The 21,297-nt window shown below is 35.0% G+C and overlaps 2 protein-coding genes across 10 annotated transcripts; one reads left to right on the forward strand and one right to left on the reverse strand.

Annotated features, from left to right (window-relative positions):
- Nucleotides 1-719: 719 nt before the first annotated feature.
- LOC144555942 (transcription factor MYB36-like) lies at nucleotides 720-2,632 on the reverse strand. The gene is given in 4 exon segments (XM_078304387.1): nucleotides 720-1,522; nucleotides 1,989-2,118; nucleotides 2,496-2,607; nucleotides 2,609-2,632. Coding segments are annotated over 4 exon segments (642 nt in total). The 3' UTR covers nucleotides 720-1,146.
- A 5,401-nt stretch (nucleotides 2,633-8,033) lies between these two features.
- Nucleotides 8,034-19,854, forward strand: LOC144555290 (arginine--tRNA ligase, chloroplastic/mitochondrial-like). Of its 9 annotated transcripts, none has more exons than XM_078303576.1 (18): nucleotides 8,034-8,186; nucleotides 10,692-10,811; nucleotides 11,241-11,374; nucleotides 11,536-11,611; nucleotides 12,572-12,673; nucleotides 13,253-13,468; nucleotides 13,796-13,876; nucleotides 14,398-14,481; nucleotides 14,616-14,720; nucleotides 15,101-15,279; nucleotides 15,574-15,658; nucleotides 16,421-16,622; nucleotides 17,804-17,873; nucleotides 18,356-18,425; nucleotides 18,880-18,969; nucleotides 19,135-19,203; nucleotides 19,297-19,395; nucleotides 19,549-19,854. In XM_078303576.1, the coding sequence occupies exons 3-18, from the start codon at nucleotides 11,241-11,243 to the stop codon at nucleotides 19,657-19,659; spliced, it is 1,773 nt and encodes a 590-aa protein (XP_078159702.1). In that variant the 5' UTR covers nucleotides 8,034-8,186; nucleotides 10,692-10,811; the 3' UTR covers nucleotides 19,660-19,854. The 9 variants fall into 9 exon arrangements, with proteins under 9 accessions (XP_078159702.1, XP_078159705.1, XP_078159699.1 ...); XM_078303579.1 differs by having other exon boundaries at nucleotides 8,035-8,186; nucleotides 10,696-10,811; XM_078303573.1 differs by lacking the exon at nucleotides 8,034-8,186 and adding an exon at nucleotides 8,925-9,474 and having other exon boundaries at nucleotides 15,101-15,278; nucleotides 15,579-15,658.
- The last annotated feature ends 1,443 nt before the right edge of the window (nucleotides 19,855-21,297 follow it).

Genomic DNA, 21,297 nt, shown 5'->3' on the forward strand with positions numbered 1-21,297 from the left:
CATGCAAACTCTGTGTTGATTCATACTTCCCAAAGGGTACCCAGGACTTGTAAAAGGGGTCGCTTTACTGAATTAGAATTATAATATGAGCCTCGCCGAGTCGAGCCAAGTGTTTACATGAGCCGAGCCGAGTTTTTCCTTTCAAAATCGAGCCGAGTCGAGTTCGGGCTTTTTTTAGTTTTGAGTCTGATTCGTTATGAAATATTGAGCCGCTCAACTCATTGATTCGCAAGCCAACTCGACTCATTAGCAGCCCTAAGTCTAGCTTTTAAAATTCCATTTATTTGAAGGTCTAAATTTGAAAGTAAAATGTGCAATTTTATAATTAATATGCTACCGATGAGAAAATCAAAAGATAAGTTTTAACTAAAATTTTAAATTAACATATGCAATGGTTTAGACTTGTAACATTTACTAATAGCTGGGCAGATTTGATATAATCATTTGAACTTTTTTGGAATTTGAACAGTATCAATTAGTTTAATGTTTATTGATTTAATTCTTTTCAATTTATTTGTTCCCCTTATTTCAATCATTTCAAGCTTAAATAATAACTTGGTAAGGGGCTGTGTTGTCACTAAACTATTTTTCTACTACAGTTTTTCTACATAGGAAAAGAAAATAAATAAGTTAAACATTTGCAAATGTTATTTTTGTCATAATGATTCTTACATATGCTCTCAGATATTAATTATTTGTTGGCACAAGAAAGGCCCTCACCTTACAGTAGAGATATTTAATACAAAAGACTAGACAATGGACATAATTGTATCCTACTATTACAAACTAGGTATGCTTTTCCTATTCTCTGCACAACCATACTAATGTTGTAACAAATCCAGGTTCTATACTCGACAATTTCTTAAATGTCATATAGAGAAGTATAATCTTGGGGAATTGAGTTTTGGTCGGCAGTATATCCCCATGAACTCATAGGAGACTTGTTACTGTAATTATTCCACCATTCGATGTTTCCTACCCCGAGGTCGTCTTCTCTGTTATAACTCTGGTCGCTAACTTGAACCTCTTCACCATACAACAAACTCCGCAGCTCTGCCTCAACTGCATTAATATTCGAGTTTGCTCCACTGGAAGGAGAAGAAAATGCCTATATTCCATCCAATAAACCCTCATCAAAAGAACTAACTACACCATTTTCACTAACCGGGGGGTTGGAAAAAGGCTCAGCCAGTACCACATCAGATAAATGGTCACTCTTGGTTTGGTTAATTGCATTGTTAGTCCATAATTGGGGTCAGCATGTGGTTGAAATAAAGGTAACGGCAGACCCTGCAGCTGCATACATAGCTGGATCCTCTCAAGAGCCGATGCACTCAGGTTTTGGGCGCTGTTGTCGTTTTCATTTGATGATTCTCTTTGGTCATGGTTGTTTGTTTGGAGGTGCGAAGAATGAGACGGGTCTCTGCGCCGGCCAAGGAGACACTTCTTCAGCTTTGTGTTCCAGTAGTTTTTGACATCATTATCAGTCCGTCCTGGCAATTGTGCAGCTATAATTGACCACCTGATACATCAGAGATGAACTTGCAAATGTTAGGCTAATTATGTTGAGATTAAATGTCAACAAGTGTCAGACTAGTGATAGTATGTTTATACACTTAGGTGATTTTATTTGACTTATTGAATTTTACTATGTTGTAATCCCCCGCACCCTTTCTTGAGACACTGTTTCTCATAACTGTAGCTGATGCAAGATAATAAAGCAAAACTGGTCAGAAAAATGAATGCTTCATTCAAACAAAGCAGATGGTACTTGTTTATTGCCCAGAGAACTTTAAGAAGGGCATTTGGTAAATTCCAATTCCCAAGTTTCATCTTTTATTTCAACAAAGAACATGAGTTGTGGAGCCAGTGTGGTGTGTAGGGTAGCAACTAAAAGATTCTGATACCCTTCTTTGTACCAATGCTGATGGATATCGTATATTGATTAGACATTATTTATAGGCATAAAACTGAGATTTTCTACCTACCTGCTACCAATGCTAATGTAGAGGCTAGAAATGATGTTATCTACCTCCGGAGTGAAATCTCCATGCTTTATGTTGGGTCTCAGGTAGTTCAGCCATCTCAGCCTACAGCTCTTCCCACATCTCTTTAGCCCTGCAATATCAATCACATTAAATTAACCCCATTGCCAAAAGCAATTTTAATTAATTAAATAGTGCAGCTATAAACATGTATGCTTCTATCACACTTATAACACAATATAGCATCTTAAGCAAAATATAATGGCTGTGTTTTCCTTTTGTTTCATAAGTAACTTGAAAGGTTTGTTCTTTCTTTTTTCTTTTTTTCTGTACAACTTGAAAGTTGCCACAAAAAAAGGAAACTGGTGAATGAAATTCATATTTTATCAAGAAATAGTGCGTGCGTTGTGTGTGTATAAGTAAGTTGGAAATGTATGCAATCATTTCTCGATTTGCTTCTGGTACTTCTTCTTAATGCCACAGTGCATTTAGCTCCTACTTAGTACTAACCAATTTTGTTTGGAAGCGCAATCCAATTGCCACCTGTCCCGTTCTCCTCTATGTAAGCCTTCAGTTTTGCATCTTCCTCAAGTGACCATGGCCCCTTCTTCACAGTTGCCTTCGTCACAACAAGGTGCTCGCCCCATATCTATCTGTCTCCCTTTTTTTCACTATAGAAGGTAGAAGGTGAGTTGATTGCTTGGCGATGAAAATGATGAGGTGTGATGTAGTTTTTATAGTAGCAAATAGAGGAGGGTGTGAGAAAGAGAAAATAAATATAAAAAATAGAGTGGGTTGATACCAAATTTAGTACTAGAGCTCTTACATAGATATCTAGCAATACCTAGAATTTTTAACAGATCATTTAACAATTTAGTTGTATATTATATTTTTAATTGGCGATACCAAATCAGTTCAAAAACATGTAATTGCTGCTTCTGGTGTTATAATATATGCAGTAATTAATTCTGGCTTCTCATCTCATGTACTAAATGTACTTCTTGTCAACACAACTAATTTTTTTTTTTAGTAAAAATTGAAGTTCAAGCCATTCAACTAATTTAATACCCTTATTATTACTAATTTAATTCCCTCCGGGTTTCGACCCATGACCTCCTACATAGAGAATCAGCACAGCTAATTGAGCTATCAAGTGATCATTGAATTCTTCAGGGGCCCTGGTGTAAATAAAAATAGGTACAATTTTAAGTACTTCCACCATTAAATACTAACCAAGTCAGACTTTCTAATTAACATATGAAATTAAGGTCTTCTTAATGAAGTTGTTTTAGGTGACTCTACTCCATGGTGTGTCAAACCCCAGCCTTCATCTGCTTGGAAGCTAGTTTGAGTCTTATCATTGATAAATCATGAGATCAAGTTGCCTTATCTTTTGGATAAAATATTCCACTTGGTCGCTCTTTTGGTCTCATATGACCCTTTTGGGGTTTTACAATAATTTATTTGCTCCTATGTCAAAACCTGTTGAAAACAATACTACTATCATATTCAGATATTCTGATTGCGCCATGTATAAGCCAACTAACCCGTACTAGCCCGTACCCAGACCCCAGTTTTTGAATTCAAAATTGTATTAGATTTGTACAGTTTTGGCCTCTGTTTTTGGCCAAAACAGGCTGTTTCGGTCTTTGCAGAAAATACAGCTTTTCTGGAAAAGGCCAAATACAGCTTTTCTGGAAAGGCCTTAAAAATGCTTAGTGAATTTTTAATGTGTTAGATTAATTTTTAAAATGTTAGATTTATTTTTGAATTTGTTAGATATGTTAGTTTTATTTCTAGTGTGTTAGATTTAATTAAAAATATGTTAGATTTATTTTAAAATGTTAGATTTATTTTTAATGTGTTAGATTTATTTTAAGAATGTTATATTTATGTTTAATATATTATGTTTAATTTTATTTGTTATTGGTTAGATATGTTACAATGATTTTAATTTATTAGTTGATTAGCTCTTTAAAAAAAATTGGTGCTGTTTTAAAAAAACAAAAATTGGTGTTGTCTTAAAAAAACAAAAAAAAACAGACTCGAATCAGACCCAGACCGACCCGTGCTAAATTTGGACCAAGGGTCTAGTACGGGTTTGGTCTAACTCTCCAAAATAAGACCCGCCGGACCCGACCCGGCCAAACCCGTAGACCCGCCGGACCAGTGGACCGCCGTGGCCCGGGCAGGTTCAGACCGTGTGGACCCGACCCGACCAGCGGCTTGGCCTTCTTTGTTATATATTCATTTGTTTTCATTATCCTCTTTGTTGTAATTTTTTCTTTTATCTCCCATTTTGTGGCGTCAGATCACAGAGAAAATATCTCAGAGGAAAATATTATGGGTTTACAAATCTTTTGGAAATCTATACAATTAAAACTGACAACAGTCAAAGAGGGATTAAAAAAAATGTTAAATGAGTGAAAGGACGCCCATGGGCCATGGTGAGGACTCAATATGTTTGCTTTGTTAATGCATTTCATATCTTGGACATTTAAGACATGGTTGAAATTCACTGGAATGTGTACAAGTTTAATTTATCTATATATCCTTACGACTGTGCATAGCTGTCTCTTCTTCTCCTTAATTTGTTCAAAAAGAAGAAAGGAGATATCTTATATTTTGAGAGATAATCTCTAGCCGTCTCTTGATATGAGATTCTAGAGCTCAGATGAAGATAAGTGCCAGGAACACACATATTCTTAGGCTTGTCTGTATAAAAACAACACGCAAGTATTTTTATACTTTTTTGTCAACCATACGAGAGCCTTTCTGCTCCCACTATCTCCTCTTTCTGCAAAGTTAACAACTTATAAATCGAGTGGTCTATCATTGCACTTAATTCAATTTCAAAAAAATCATTCTAATTAATTAATTAACTAATGTTGGATATGCATGCGCACAGTACAAGTTGCTCTTTCTGCAAATAGAACCAAAAGTTTTGGAACTTAATTATCTACAGCACATAGATAATTAAGTAGTTTGCCCATATTAGTGTGATTTGAGATTTCTTTTAGTTGGAAGTTTTTGTTCTCTATTAGAGGTCTTGCATGTGCCGTAGGAACATTTTATTATCTTTTCAAGTGCGAAAACATTAAATAAATCAAGCAGAGCAAAAATATGGTAAAATAAAATGTATAGTTACTTATTGAATCCCCTACTGCCAAATTGTAGTAATTACAATATTTTTAGAATTAGCAGGAAAACTCAAGGAAATAATAAATGGTCGACGTACATAGCTAGATTTTATACATCGCGCGCAATGGAAAACATTTACACGAAAATTATAGTCTGAAATTTAATAAATAATGTAATTATATATGACGACCAAGTTTCACGCTAATGGGAAATCAAATTAATAGGACCTCTGTCAACTTATAGTTTAGTCCTAACATTGAAAATTTGAAATGCATTTTCTATATGAAAAGTACCGAAATTTTTATAAATATCCAAATAAAATAACAAATTACGGAATCTATCCTGTTTAATAAAATAACAAATTCCGAAATTTTATTATTATTTAGTTTAATAAAAAATTCTGAAAAAATAATAAAAAATTTCCAAAAAATGTAAAATTTGGTCTCCAAGCACATTTTAATATGAAGAACACGTTAGAAGGTTCAAATCAACTATTTGAACTTTGAAAATGAAGATATGAGGGGAGGGTACACGTTAGGAGCACAAAAGGGAGGGTGCATTTTAACCCTCCTCATATATATATATATATAGGAATATGCTAGCATACTACGCGTAGCATACCTCCCCTCCATGCAACGGCTCAATATTCGACTTTTCAAAATCTTAACAGTCGATCCGAACCGTTCATCTTGTTCTCCATATTAATATGTGTTTGGAGACCAAATTTTATACTTTTTGGAATTATTTTACTATTTTTTTAGATTTATTGAAAATCGTTGTTTTTTTATGGTCCAGATTTGCTGAAAACAACAATTTTCAATAAATCTAAAAAAATAGTAACAAAATTCCAAAAACTGTAAAATTTGGTCTCCAAATACATATTAATATGGAGAACAAGATGAACGGTTCGGATCGACTGTTAGGATTTTGAAAAGTCGAATATTGAGCCGTTGCATGGAGGGGAGGTATGCTACGCGTAATATGCTAGCATATTCCTATATATATATATATATGAGGAGGATTAAAATGCACCCTCCCTTTTGTGCTCCTAACGTGTACCCTCCCCTCATATCTTCATTTTCAAAGTTCAAATAGTTGATTTGAACCTTCTAACGTGTTCTTCATATTAAAATGTGCTTGGAGACCAAATTTTACATTTTTTGGAAATTTTTTACTATTTTTTCAGAATTTTTTATTAAACTAAATAATAATAAAAAATTCAGCAAAGTGATGATTTTCAAACATTTTGCATTTGGGAAAATAGGATGGATTAAGTTATGCAATACGTTCATCACCTTTAATTCTTTGTTGGGTTATTTAAAAATGATAAAATAGGGGCTTATCAACTACGGCTTTATATCAATATTATATCAGACTAATATTCTATGTAAATAACAAAATTTAAAATATTTATATCAATAAAACCACAGCAGTATATGATAACCACAAAAATAACAATAACAGAAGATGCATCAGAGTTAAAGGAGGAACACCAATAATAAATTTGTCCGCTTTTTCTTAATGCTATTGTTATCAATTAGAAATGTCATACAAAATTCAAGAGTACTGCTAACGAAACACCTGCATCTCCACTAGGGACATTATCAAAAAGTCCCAATTGATTTCATAACTTGAAGCCAACATTTTAATTCTCAATAAATTAGGTCCTAAATTATGAAACATAAATTAGATCAAAAGTTATAGTTTAAAGACTGGTGTAATTCCAAGAAGCAGGCAGCATTGCCTCATGACAATTGCTGTAGCCTAGCACAAGAGCAACCGGCTCATCTCTGTTGGGATTTCGAATAAGTTATAGTGCAACAATTTGAAACAGTTCAAGATTTGTTCACTATCCGAAAACCAGAATTCAAGTATAAAACTAATTCTAGGATTAAAACAGAGTTTACCACTAGACGTGCAGTGAAAACTTCAAGTCTAGCCTAGCGGTAGCTTTCTTCTCCTTTCCTTCCGTGTCAGATTCACGTAACAGCCCAGCAGTCACGCCTCTATCAGTATCCATACGAACAGATCCAAAATCAACAATCAGTCGATATGCTAGTATCGATCTGAAAGCTCCGTCTTTTTCTCTTTCTCTCTCTTCAGTTTCCTGATATCTGTGGAACAGAATTTCTGGAACCAACCAAAAACCGAACTGCTGCATGTATATTTATAATACTTATGCATCCATTCATTCGCACCATCTGGTTGCATCTCTTCAGAAAACGTTATCTGATCAGATCAGATCAGATGAGATGAGATGAGATCAAGAATTCGGGCCTTAATCCAATAAGACTTAATATATTATTTCAGCCCATTTTATTTAGCCTGTAGAATATTTCTTACAATCTCCTCTGGTGAATCAATGACCTGAAAGCAAAACAATGTTTTCCATTATATAACACATGCTTTTTCATATACAAATGTTTAACCTCCATTGAGAGCAGAGAAAAAAACCCCCCCTAAAATGTCGGAACACGGAAATGAGTGGAAGAATTTAAAAATCAACTCATGAATAGGTATACCCTGCAATTGGTGTAGAATTGATTGAATATTTCTGACAAATTATATAGGTACTCGCATAAAACATTGGATAAGAGGTTGTTGCATGCCTCGTCGACCACCTAAATAAATATAGTACCAGACCACCATTAACCTAAAAAATATAAGACATACTGATGCAAAATTCTAATTTAAATATCTAACCAGAGGCGGAGCTACTGTTCATCAGGATAGGCAGCTGCCTACTTCTAGAAAAAAAAAAAAAAAAAAAATTAGACCAGATTTACTAATGGGCCTTGAAAGATTTGCCTACCCTGACCCAGTTGTTTCCCAGCCCAATAGAACCCTTCTTTGAAACCGCGTCGCTTCATCCTGAGTGAAATGAAGTCGCTCCGCTCCGTTAGGAGAATAGAACCACGCCTCTCCGCTCCTGGCTCTGACCACGCCTCATCCCCTGAGCGGCTGCGCCTAACTCCTGACCACGCCTCTCGCTCCTGGCTCTGACCACGCCTCCGCTCCTGCGGATCTCCGTGACTGTCAGTGAAATCGCGGCTTCACTCTGTCAGTGACTCCTTCCTTGCCGTTCTCTACTGTCTGATTAGTTTCTTAATTGATTGATTTATTTGAAATGGGTATTGGGGAGAGAGAAATATCTAGAAAAGGATCATTCTATTGTGCAGCGGCTCAACTTAATTGATGTTTGGATTGTGAATTTGTACAATTTGTGTTTGGATGATCCTCTTAATTGATGTTTGGATAGTGAATTTGTACAATTTCAATTTGTTGAGAAACAGCAGATAGGGGTCCATAGCCTCATACAGCTTGACCAATATACTTAGCCCTCCTCAAATATTCTCTATACAACTACAATATAAAAATTTGTAGCACGGACAAATTAGAAAAAAAAAACATTAGAAAAATTAATGAAGGGAACCTATCTGGACTGTATTGCTACAAATTCTTTGTTTGCTTAAGTAGGTTTTAATTACCTCAGTTAAGCAATTATGTGACCTGTCTGGACTAGAATATGAGGTGGCAATACTTGACTTTAGTTAGATTCTTCTTTTACTTTAATTTACTCTTTTATTTTCTGTTTCAGTAATTTTTTTAGAATCTGTTTCAGTAACTTTAGTATGATAAGGAATTTCTATGATGTGCAAAACGAGATGCCATGTGTTTCATGTGCCGTATGTATTTTTTATGTACACTTTTACTAAGCTGTTGTTTGTACTGTTTGTTTTGTCAGTTGTCTTGTTAATTATGTTTGGATTGTTTGTGCTTATGTACACTCTTACTAGGCTGTTTGCTTCCACTTGCTTGATTGGTGAATTCAAATTTGCGGTGCATAATATGGGTATAACTATAACTAGGAAAATTGACTGGGTCAAACGAGTTGTGAGCCAACTCAAGTTGGTAATGAGCTGAACTCGAGTTACGCAGCTCGAATGCTCGATATTGTCATCCCAACTCGAGTTGACTCGCTCATTAACTTAATGAGCTGAGCACGAGTTGGGAGTAACTCGCTCAAACTCGGCTCATTTACAGCCCTAACAGTCAAAGATGATTTTTAGAATTCGGAGAGAAAAATTTGTGAAAACTCCAAAGTTACTTCAGCTTTGTTTTTGTTCTACACCCAAAAATTGAAGTATTGCAATCAAAATATTAACATTTTCAAGGACCTCATGTGAAAAATAGAGAACCTAGACAAACAGAAAGAGGGAGAGACCTATCAGGCTGTAATAAAAGGGGAGGGAAGATAGAGCAGCAGATGTCGGCCGCAACTCCGCACTCTCTTTCCTTCTCCCTTTGCCTTCCTTCCTCTCTCCCCTGCTCCCGCTCCTTCCTTCAGGTCCCTCTCTCTCTCTCTGATTTATCTCATCAGGCTATTGCTAATTGGAGAGATTACACAATCTCAGATACTTAAATCAGTTTTTCATTTTTTCCCGATAACCGGTACTAGCTTTATGGTTCGAGAAATTTTATAGCTGACGAATACCTTTTTGAATTCTGCATTTTTCTTTTATCTCCTATCCTTGGATGTTTCAACAAAATTTCTAAAAGTTTAGAAAATAGTGGAATGGTGCTCCTTCTATTTGAAATCTGCACCTAGGAACGAAAAGACATCTGAGTGCACCTTCTCAATTTGTGCACTCTGTTACCTTACAGAGAAATGTATAATTTGGCCATCTCAATTGCAATTATTACTAATTAGGGTGTAGGGTTTATAGATCTTTTGAGGTTTTTGTGCAGAAAATTGTATTTTATGGTCCTTTTCTCTCTAGATTGTGAGTCCTTTCTATAATATTCATTATATTAAACCGAGGCGTGCTAACAATTGCTGGGGGCAATTTCACCCCCAGCTTGCACATCAATAAGAGCTCACCATGTCTCCTGCGAGTGCCAAGCGTTCCTCTTGTAAGTGCCAACCATGTACTAATTTGATACAAATCAGGGTTGGCACTTGGTGGTGTGGCCTGATTCTAATTGTGGGGCAATCCAGGGGCAAGAACCCCGGCAACCAGATCATTCCTCTATTAAATCTCTTAATCTTTCTTTTTAAAAAAAATAATTGGGTGTTGGGCCTATGTTTTATTAGCAGGTTTTATCTCTCTAAGTTGTGAGTTTTCACCTTCTGTGTAACATGTAGGGGTTGGTTTTAGTTTACCCTCTAAATTGCACAACTACATCCTTTCTGGTAAGTTGTTTACTTTGGGGTTTTTTATGATTTGCAGTTTGCCATTGCAATTTGGTAACCAAGGGTATGTAAAAGGTGGAATTCGTATCCTCTGAGATATCTCAAACTTTTGCGTGACTTTATGGAAAATCCTAACTGTTTAAAGACGTTCTGCACGAATCTCAAAGCCCGCATGACATTGACCGTCTAAATCACCCCCAAATAGGCACCGGACACGTCGGTCAAGCAAAAGTTGAGATATCTCAGAGGATGCGCACTCGTAAAAGGTGTACTTGGAGCCTCAGAGTTTATTTTTCCTCCAATCAATTTTTGTTTTCTGTTTTCATAAATAATTGTTTCTAAGCTCTTTTATTTTATTTTTGTGGAACTAGGCAGATTATTTGAGAGCAAATGCTAGGAGACTAGTTTCAACCAGAGTAGGCAATAGTTCTGTTGTGACTGGGGAAGAGGCATCCACATCTTCATCTCTTCAAGCTCCATCGTCATTCAATGTATGTAGTGCATCTTTAAATTATGGAGAAGCTATAATTATACATTAAACTTCAAATTTCAATAGGGTTTTTGGCAAATTACCCCTGATATTCTACAATTTTCTTAAATTACACTCCACTTTTGGAAATCAAACATCAGCTTATGAGAAGATGGTCAGATTTCCCCCAGGAGGAATAAGTCCTCTTGTAGCTTGCTCTTTCCAATGAGTAACATAAGTTTGTGGATATTTGGGAGAATTTGCTTGCGTGACTTTTTTGTTATGTTACTCTAACATGTCTATGCAAATAATCCTATAATTGTTGCTGTGCAAATGTGAGAAATCTCAGGTACTATTTCCTACTACAATAGAAATGTCGGTGATTTTTGCAAAAGAAAAACATTAATTCCTTTTCAATTTCCTATCTCTGATCCTTGTTATGTAACTACAGATGACAGAAAGAACAGGAAGTGTGAAGCAGCAACTTGCGAGCTTAGTGAAATCTTCTCTTCAGGCGACATTTCCTGATTTGGCAGATGTAGAGCCGCAAGTAGCTGTTTCAGCAAAATTTGGAGATTACCAATGGTGAATTTTATCAAATCTCTTTTCTTATCCCATGTTCATGATATCTAAACAGCCTTTTGTACTTTTTTTTATGATGGCTTGGTTTGATATTTGAATATGTGTATCCATTGTAATCTCTATGTTGACTATGACAATTTGATTCCTTTCTTTTTCTAATCTAGCAATAATGCAATGGGACTATGGTCAAAAATTAAAGGATTAGGAACTGATTTCAAAAATCCCATTTCAGTTGGTGAGGTAATAATATTTCTCTTATTTTCCGTTTTATAGACTCGCTTGCATCAATGACATCAGCTGTGACATTTAGTTATTAACTGAAAATTGTAAAAAAAGTTATTTCATGGTATATTATTGTTTTGGTGTTTCACTGAAAGAAGTCAAATTGTGGCTATTGTATCCTCCTATTAACTATATTTTAATCCTAGGCATCTCACATACTCGTATCCTATATGTTTGGTTGAATCTTTTGTTTCTAGATTGGTGTTTTTATTATGGAGTTCTGGATAAGTAAAAAGCATTGCTCATATACCTGACAAAGAAGAAAAGTCATGCACTGCCCAAGAGCAAGAAATTTCATATCCTGTGTAGCCTCCCCATTGCTATTATACATGATAAACTGCCAAAACTACCTCTATTTTCCATTGCGAGTCCGGCTACTATGCTTATACAAGTCTTGATGCAAATTTTGCTTACAAGTCATTTTTGCAATCTGAAAGTGTAAACAATCGATCTGAACCGTTCAACATGTTTTCCATATTAAAATGTGCTTGGAGACCAAATTTTATATTTTGGAAATTTTTCACTATTTTTTGAGACAGGTAGAAAATCACTGTTTTCTTGATGGGCAGCATTTTCTGAAAAACAGTGATTTTAAAAAATAATAAAATAATAGTAAAAAAAGTTCCAAAAAATGTAAAATTTGGTCTCCAAGCACATTTTAATATGGAGAAAATTGTATATATATGAGGAAGAAAAAAGGGTAATTCTGACTTATATAAGCATAGTAGCCAGACTCCATCTATTATATATATGAGCAAGAGAAAAGGGTAATTCTGACTTTTAGCAAATATCTTAACAGTTTTGAAGGGATAACATGAGTTTGTTTCTCAAGCTTTTGTGTTCCTTGTTCTGATTATCAATCTTAACGAGTACTAATGTTGGTAATGTAAACTATCTTAACTATTTTTTTTGTTGCAGGCTTTAGCCAAAAACCTGCCTCAATCAGAGATTATCGAGTCCACCTCTGTAGCTAGGCCTGGATTTGTGAATATAAACCTATCTAATAATTGGATATCAAAGGTTTCTATGAATCATTTCTGTTCTGTATTCTCAGTAGTTATCTTCTAAAGTTGTTGAATTTGTCAGTACCAAAAATGAATACCTTTACTATATATTTTCTTTGGTTGGCAGAGTAAACTATGATAAAAGATGTCAGAAATATTCTAATAAAAAATCCTATTAACAAAGTCTAGTAGACCACTATGCTCTAGTGCCATATGAGTGTGTTACCAGTGCAGTTAGGGGTGTTCAAACGGTTCGGTTTGTTTGGTTTTCAACCGAACTGAAAAATTTCAGTTTAAATGGGTTGGCCTTTTGGTTTATTTCGGCTTTGCTTAATTGGTTCAGTTTAAAAAATTTCAAAACATAAAAAACCAAACTGACCGAACTAACCCCTATTTTTTTCAAACCAAACCCCTCTGCTCGGACCGCTCCGCTATTTGCTCACGTCTCTCTCTTTCTCCCCCACCTTCACTCCCCACTTTCCCTTCTGTTTTTCTTTTGAAAAAACAATGCTCGTAATGCTTTGGAAGCTAAATTCGTCATCTATAAGTAAATTTCCTATCAACTCATAAAAAATATTGTACCTTTTTTTTTCAGAGAATAGAGGACATGTTGGTGGATGGCATCCAAATGTGGGCCCCTATCCTATCAGTGAAAAGGACAATGGTCGACTTCTCCTCCCCAAACATAGCAAAGGAAATGCATGTGGGCCATCTGAGGTCGACTATTATTGGTGACACGTTGGCTCGCATGTTTGAGTTCTCAGATGTTGATGTTCTTAGAAGGAATCATGTTGGTGATTGGGGCACCCAGGTCGACATATTTGTCTATACCTTTGTCTTAAAAATGTCTGCCTTGTTTGATCCACAAAACCATTTTGTGCAATTCCCCCTTTGTTATTTACTTGACCTTAAATATGATTTCTTGTAAAGTAGTTAGCGTTTGCTTGTGTTTTGTTGGTCTGTGCCCTCGTTGGAATTTGATCATTTACAGTTTACACACTGAATGTAATATAACCCTGAGTCCCTAATTGTTAGTTTTCTGCATTTGACCACCCCTTTTGTCATGTTCCTTCAGAAAGAACATTTACAACTACAAAAGTTTAGTTGTGCTTAATGTTTTTCCTTTTTTTGTTTGCAGTTTGGGATGCTGATAGAATACCTATTTGAACAATTCCCTAATTGGGAAGGTGTTGGGAACCAAGCAATTGGAGATCTCCAGGTAAGCCCAAAAAATCAATTAAGATTAAAAAAAAAAAAATCTAGTCTCCTCCTTTTGTTAAAAAGGTTAATTACTACCTGTTCATTGGTCTTATTGGGAACATATGATTTATGAAAGGCCCCTTAGAGGCAGATATTCCCAACTAGGGTCCTGAATACACTTGGAATTTAAGGTGTTATACACCCTGATATTATCTCTTTCACAAAACTGCCCCAAGGCCGAAGGCTGCCCCCCAACAATTGAACCCTTCAAAGTTTAACCTATTACAAATCAGCACTAGTAGCAGATGGAGACCATCTTTTCAAAAGTATGGCAAATGAGTTGCATAATATTAAGCTTAATCTTGCCCTGATTGAACAACCGAGTATGCCATCATTGCCGTCATACAAGTATACAACTGATGTTCCCTCCGGTATAAGCTTTTTCCATGTTATTCACACCTATCCAAAACAAATAAAGTGAACAGCTGAAGTCTGATTTGTTATCTTAATACTGACTGTAAAATTTAAACTGTCACTCAGGAATTCTACAAGGCCTCAAAAAAAAGATTTGATGACGATGCATCCTTCAAGGAAAGGGCCCAACAAGCTGTTGTTAAGCTTCAGGTGACAATTTATACACGAATATCCTTTTCTCTCTTGTGAATGCAAAAGTAGTGGAACTACAGATATGTTTTTTGTTGCTTTCTGTTCATTTGCGACCAAATCATTATTTTTAATGATTTTTTATTAAATTGTAGGGAGGTGAAGCCAAATACAGAGCTGCATGGCAAAAGATTTGTGAAATAAGCAGGAGTGAATTTGATCTTGTTTATAAGCGCCTGAATGTCTACCTTGAAGAAAGGGTAATTAGTTAATAACCACCACATATTTTTGTTACTTGAATGATGCTGCTTTCTTTACTTAGTAAATCCTTTTTCTAGTTAGAAGCATTTTTATTTGCTATGAGTTGCTCAACACCTTAACACCATTTTGTTCATACATGAAAGCATGTGGGATCAAGACAGCAGGCACTGAGATTATAGGTTATAATTGTTGAAGAAGTAAAATTTTAGAGCAATTGATTATATCGAGAAGAAAGCCGTAGTTGATAAGCCCCTATTTTATCATTTTGAAATAACCCAATAAAGAATTCAAGGTGATGAACGTATTGCGTAACTTAATCCATCCTATTTTGCAAATGCAAATATATATACATGTTTAAATTTTGATGACTTTTTTCTAGGGGGAGAGCTTTTATAATCCATATATTCCTGATACAATAAAGGAACTGACAGACAAGGGGTTAATTGAAGAAAGTGATGGGGCCCGTGTGATATTTCTAGAAGGCTTTAACATCCCGTTAATAATTGTTAAGAGTGATGGTGGTTATAACTACGCCTCTACTGACTTGACTGCTCTTAAGTTAGTCTTTTTAATGAGCCTCAATTTATCAATTAAGCCCCTACTTAACCCAGAAAAACTGGAGCTTATGCTCAATTTTGCAATTAAGCCTAAGCTAAACAGAATTTTGCTTTAGTGAACCCTCAGTTATAGTTTTTCTTTAATTTTTCAATTTAATACAAGTCACTTTGGCATGACCTGGTTTGCAATTAGATTTTAACGTAAATAAACATCATTTTACCCACAATCATTCAAAATCCTTGATTAACAGAGATCAATTTATTGACATGACATTTCTTTTGCCAATTGTTGAAGGTACCGGCTACAGGTGGAGCAGGCGGAATGGATAATTTATCTAACTGACGTGGGACAGCAACAGCACTTTGATATGTTTTTCAGTGTATGTTTGAATTTCCTTTCATATGTGGCTGTTTATATTGATCCTTATTTCCTTGATTTACCATACTAAATATGATATGCTTGTCCTGTGACCATGGATTACCATGCCATTCATGATATTGTTGTAGACTTGCTTCCTGTTAAACTGTATCTTTCTGGCATTTGAACTGTCTCTTTCTGGCATCTTATTGTTAGACTTGCTTCATGTTAAATTTGCTTCATGTAGCAACAGCACTTTGGATCGTCTATTTGAATTTTGAAAATGGTGCTTTGAAGCCAAAGCACAAGGCAATCCATGCTTTCCAAAGCATTTAGCATACCTAAATATTTGATGATGACCCCTACATTCTTTGTTTCATGTTACAACGGACTTGCAACCTTTTTGAGAAACAAAACCTAATTGTGGGCACAAATGTGATAGATAGTTACATTTTGTCAAGTGTGGGCATCTCTATACACACTTTGCATGATCCAGTTATTGCTAAATCCAAATGAAGGTAAAATCAAATAATGAGGGTTATTGAGTTTTGAGTTTTTCTACACTGTCTACAATAGAAGATTAACTGAGTTTTAAGTCTGCGTGAATTCAACCATATGCTTAATAACTTCTTTTTACGGACCGTATAATTACCAAAAAGTGGTGTTGCTAGGAACATTTAGAAATATTGGCACTCTTGCAGATACGGTAACATGTTGGATGCAATATGCAAAAAATTATATCTTTTATATTGTTAAGAATCAGCTTTTCCTATTGCTGTTATAGGCTGCTAGAAAAGCAGGGTGGTTGCCACCGGCAAAAGAAAAGAAGTTTCCAAGAGTGAGTCATGTGGGTTTCGGGTTGGTTTTGGGCTCAGATGGGAAGCGGTTCAGGACGCGAAGCTCTGAGGTTGTTAGGTTGGTTGAGTTGCTAGACGAGGCCAAGACCCGAAGCAAGGCTGAACTCATCCAACGGCTTGAGAATAATGGTATTCTATTTTATCTGTATTTTTAATTGAGTCTTTATTTTGGAAACAAATCTGTATCCCTGAAATGCTTCGACTGCCTTATAGCCATTCAGCTTGTTCAGGACTAGTAATGAAGTTAAACCAACTAATCAAGCATCACAGTTTTCTTAGTTCATTTTTAATAATTTTTTATATAATTTACTGTGAAAAAGTTCCTTGGATACCCTTTAAAAACCTTAAAATGTTGTTCACCTCTGTGAAACAAAGAACATCATTGAACAAAAGGTTAAGTTGCTTGAGGCAGCCAAGAGCCCAAGAGTTATAACAAGACGGCTCATCCAATGTCTGTAAGCTAATGGAATAGTTTGTCTTAGGGTGGGGATTCCTTCACAGCTATTATCTTCAAAACTCTTGACAATCTCATCTGAACCATTATGAAACCGAATGACCAACTCGAGATTTCAACATCTTGTCACTGGGATTTCTTTTTACTTCTAATGTGATATTAGTCAGATTTCCTCTCTATTGTTCTTACATGCAAGTACCATCCTTTTTCTCTTCTTCATTTAACCAACATCTTGCTTGGTCCTTCCTGTTGACATTCATCACGGGTGACTGGTGAGGCACAAAAGTTTCAGCTGATATGAGAGTCAGTTATCATGTTCTCATCTAATGGTTCAGAGTAGATTGTCAGGATTGTCAAGATAGCGGTTGTCAATGGATTCTCACCGTATTCCTTATTATCCTTATCTTTTTTTCCTTCTGCGTTATTTTGGACATTGAACTATAATTTCTATTCCTGCACTACAAGAAATATCTAGAGTGGTGCTACTGCTTTATTACCTGACCAAACATTATCAGGTCTGACCCAGTAGGTACTGGATCCAAACCAACCAGCTCTTTGTGTGGGTGGATCTCCTTAGCCACCTGATCTTGGATTTATTTCACCACTTCAAAAATGACCAAATGCCTCCTTCTTGAGGTTGTGCATTCTGTAAAATGGATAAGAAGGTGGCACTGTACATATTTCCCACGTTTTGTAGGTATGTGCTGGGTAATTTCCTTCAGATGAACTTCAGAGCTTTTTCAGGGTTACACATCATGGGGATTTTATCACGATCTCTTTACGAAAATTTCCTTTATTTTCTTAATTAATCTATAAAATTCAAGTGTAAATTTTCCTGGTTTAACTATTTGGCCAGGTACAATCGGTGATTGGACAGATGAAGAGCTTGACAAAACTGCTGAGGCAGTTGGTTATGGTGCTGTCAAGTAAGCTTTCATATGACCTAAGCTTGTAGGACTTTTTATACACCCAGTTACAATTAAAAAAAGAGTAAAAATTTGTTCTATATGGATGACTTGGAAAATGTGTGCGAAAGCCAAGCACCAAAGGAACACAGATTTTTTTGGACAAACCCCAAAATCTGTGGGTAAAAAAGCTACTGCCGCCACACTACAGAAGTTCCTATTTTCAAAAGAAAAACCATTCACAAAAAGTTTGTCATCAATCCATTATTTGCCATTTCAGCATTGGACCAAGCCCCTTCAGCATTCAATATTATCAACATGTTTATTGCTTGTACATAGTGTTCCATTCTGTGGGATTATTATGACTTTAATTAAAGTATTCCATTTTCATCCATGCATCATTAACCAATAAAAGTTCACTATTTAGTATTTACTAATTTTATAATTGTAGTTATATCTGAAACTGTTCGTTATTTGTAAATTTCATGTGTTACTCCATGCAGATATGTAGATCTGAAGAATAATAGATTAACAAATTATACATTCAGCTTCGACCAAATGCTGAAAAATCAGGTAGTGGTCACATTTTCTGCTGTATTTCTTTTCTGGTATTGTATCGTCAAATTTTCACCTGTGCCTTGAAAAATGTTGTGCATATTCCAACTACAGTTTTAACCTCTAGTTTTATTACTGAAAATTGAGGGTCATTTCCTAGATAAAATTGTCTGGCCTGGCAATAGAATTTGTGTATTATGTTTTAGTTGATACTTTGGAAGTTTGAATCTGCTGCTCCAGTTGTGCTGGCAGGAGTGATATGCTGTGCTTTAAGAAGGGGTGGTGAGGTATTTTGCGGGGAGGGGGGGGTGTTGAGATCTCAACTATTCTATCGGTGGTTTAGGTCAGATGTCATAGTTGCGCTGCCATCGCAACTAGAGCAACAGATGTTAATTCATATTGTGCTAATATGATATGTAATGCAGTTTTGCATTTCTGCCATCTGTATAATTTTCTTATTCTCATTTGTCAGGGTAATACGGCTGTATATCTGGAGTATGCACATGCTCGTATTTGTTCCATTGTCAAGAAATCGAACAAGGACATAAGCACACTACAGCAGGTTGGTTATATTTTATTAGATTTTTTTTTTTTATCTTATTTTTAACTTTGCTTAAAATTTGTTCAGGATTCTTGTTTATGCTAATTAGTCTTCTCTGCATTACCTACTTAAAGACTAGTTTATTGTCAATGTATGATGTTACAAATGTTTCTACCTCTTTTACAGACTGGAACGATAACATTGGACCATCCTGATGAGCGTGTCCTGGCACTTCATCTAATCCAGTTTGCGGAGGTAGATATTTAAATTAGAATTTTGCATCAGTATGTTTGATATTTTTTAGGTTAATGATGGTCTGGTACTATATTTATGTTTGTTTCGTTTCAGGTGGTCGAGGAGGCATGCAGCAACCTCTTACCCAATGTTTTATGCGAGTACCTATATAATTTGTCAGAGATATTCAATCAATTCTACACCAATTGCAGGGTATACCTATTCATGAGTTGATTTTTAAATTCTTCCACTCATTTCCTTGTTCCGACATTTAGGGGAGTTTTTTTCTCTGCTCTCAATGGAGGTCAGACATTTGTATATTAAAAAGCATGTGTTATAAAACGGAAAACATTGTTTTGCTTTCAGGTCATTGATTCACCAGAGGAGACGAGCCGGTTGCTCTTGTGCCAGGCTACAGCAATTGTCATGAGGCAATGCTTCGTGCTCCTTGGAATTACACCAGTCTTTAAACTATAACTTTTGATCTAATTTATGTTACATAATCTAGGACCTAATTTATTGAGAATTAAAATGTTGGCTTCAAGTTATGAAATCAATAGGGACTTTTTGATAATGTCCCTAGTGGAGATGCAGTTGTTTCGTTAGCAGTACTCTTGAATTTTGTATGACATTTCTAATTGATAACAATAGCATTAAGAAAAGGCGGACAAATTTATTATTGGTGTTGCTCCTTTAACCCTGATGCATCTTCTATTATTGTTATTTTTATGGTTATCATATACTGCCGTGGTTTTATTGATATAAATATTTTAAATTTTGTTATTTACATAGAATATTAATCTGATATAATGTTGATATTTAGATTGGATTTAGATGAAAATTTTACTGGCCCACAATTTTTTCCGTGTTTCATCATATGGTAAACTAAACATGTTAAATATGGCTGGACTACAACAAAGTGGCTCAATAGTTGTAGGCTTTTCGAATACTCGACATGGAATGAACGCAAAAGAGGTTAAGAATCAGTTTTTTTTTTTTTTTTTTATAAGAAATAAAACGAATCATCCCTTTTTTTTGTCCTTGGTAGTGTGGATCTCGAAAGATATCTCCCTCCAAACTTCAAGTAATCACAGGCAAATTAAAATGAGGAAAAACGAGGAGCGCTATTTTGAATGCAAGATTTTTATTATTGAGAGCTGAGAGATTTTTTTTGGAGCCTGATAATTGTATTTCAAACAAAATCTCTGAGCGTGTTCCCCAAGTAGTTTAACAGAAAAAAAAATTTCAATATTATCTAACTTTCATTTTCAGCGCTAATATCCAAACATTTAAAGCTCTGTTTATAACATTTTGCAATGCTACTCGCAAGCATTAAAATTCTAAATCTGTATAGTTTTAACTTCTAACTACTTTTGTTTTCAAGCTAAAAATAGAAGGATTCATTTCACCCACTTTTTTTAATTTTTTCTCTGATCATTCTCATCAATTTTCTCGACGATCCGTGATGAATTTTGCGAATCTAAAAATATGAACGTTTTTTATCCAATTTTCTCTTTCAAATGAGATCCATAAAGAATAACTTTCGAGTTATATTTGTGTCGTAATTTTTTTTTACCACTTTAAATCTTTGTGACTTTCAGTTTTTTTTTTTTAATTTTTCTTTGAAATAATTTAAACCTCATGTACAAGCACATAAACCTCATTAATAACACTTTAAATCTCTAGAATAAAACATATAAACCTCATGTACAAAGAATTAAAACCTCAACAATAATATTTCAAAACATATAAACCTCAACAATAACACTGCATTTACAAAACATATAAACCTCATGTAGAAAGAATTAAAACCTTAACAATAACATTTTAAAGCATATAAACCTCAACAATAACACTGCATTTACAAAGCTCATTTACAAAGCATATAAACCTCATGTACAAATAATTAAAACCTCAACAATAACATTTCAAAGCATATAAATCTCAACAATAACACTTCATTTACAAAGCATATAAACCTTATGTACAAAGCCTTGAAAATTTTAATGGTTGCAGACTGAGATTTCAAAACTTGAAAATTTAAGTGCTCATGAGTTTTACTTTAAAAAAACAAATGACTTTAAAATTACTCAAAAATATTTCTTCATGGATCTT

This window comes from Carex rostrata, chromosome 6, assembly GCF_964058835.1.
Source record: "Carex rostrata chromosome 6, lpCarRost1.2, whole genome shotgun sequence".
Lineage (NCBI taxonomy): Eukaryota > Viridiplantae > Streptophyta > Magnoliopsida > Poales > Cyperaceae > Carex > Carex rostrata.

Bases quoted from the DNA above. Each gene is read 5' to 3' on its own strand.
- LOC144555290 (XM_078303572.1), top strand. From the start codon at position 9,394: ATGTCGGCCGCAACTCCGCACTCTCTTTCCTTCTCCCTTTGCCTTCCT. The intron at 13,469-13,795 runs GTCGACATATTT...TTTTGTTTGCAG, and splicing joins TTGGTGATTGGGGCACCCAG to TTTGGGATGCTGATAGAATA. The intron at 19,396-19,548 runs GTATACCTATTC...TTTTGCTTTCAG, and splicing joins AATTCTACACCAATTGCAGG to GTCATTGATTCACCAGAGGA.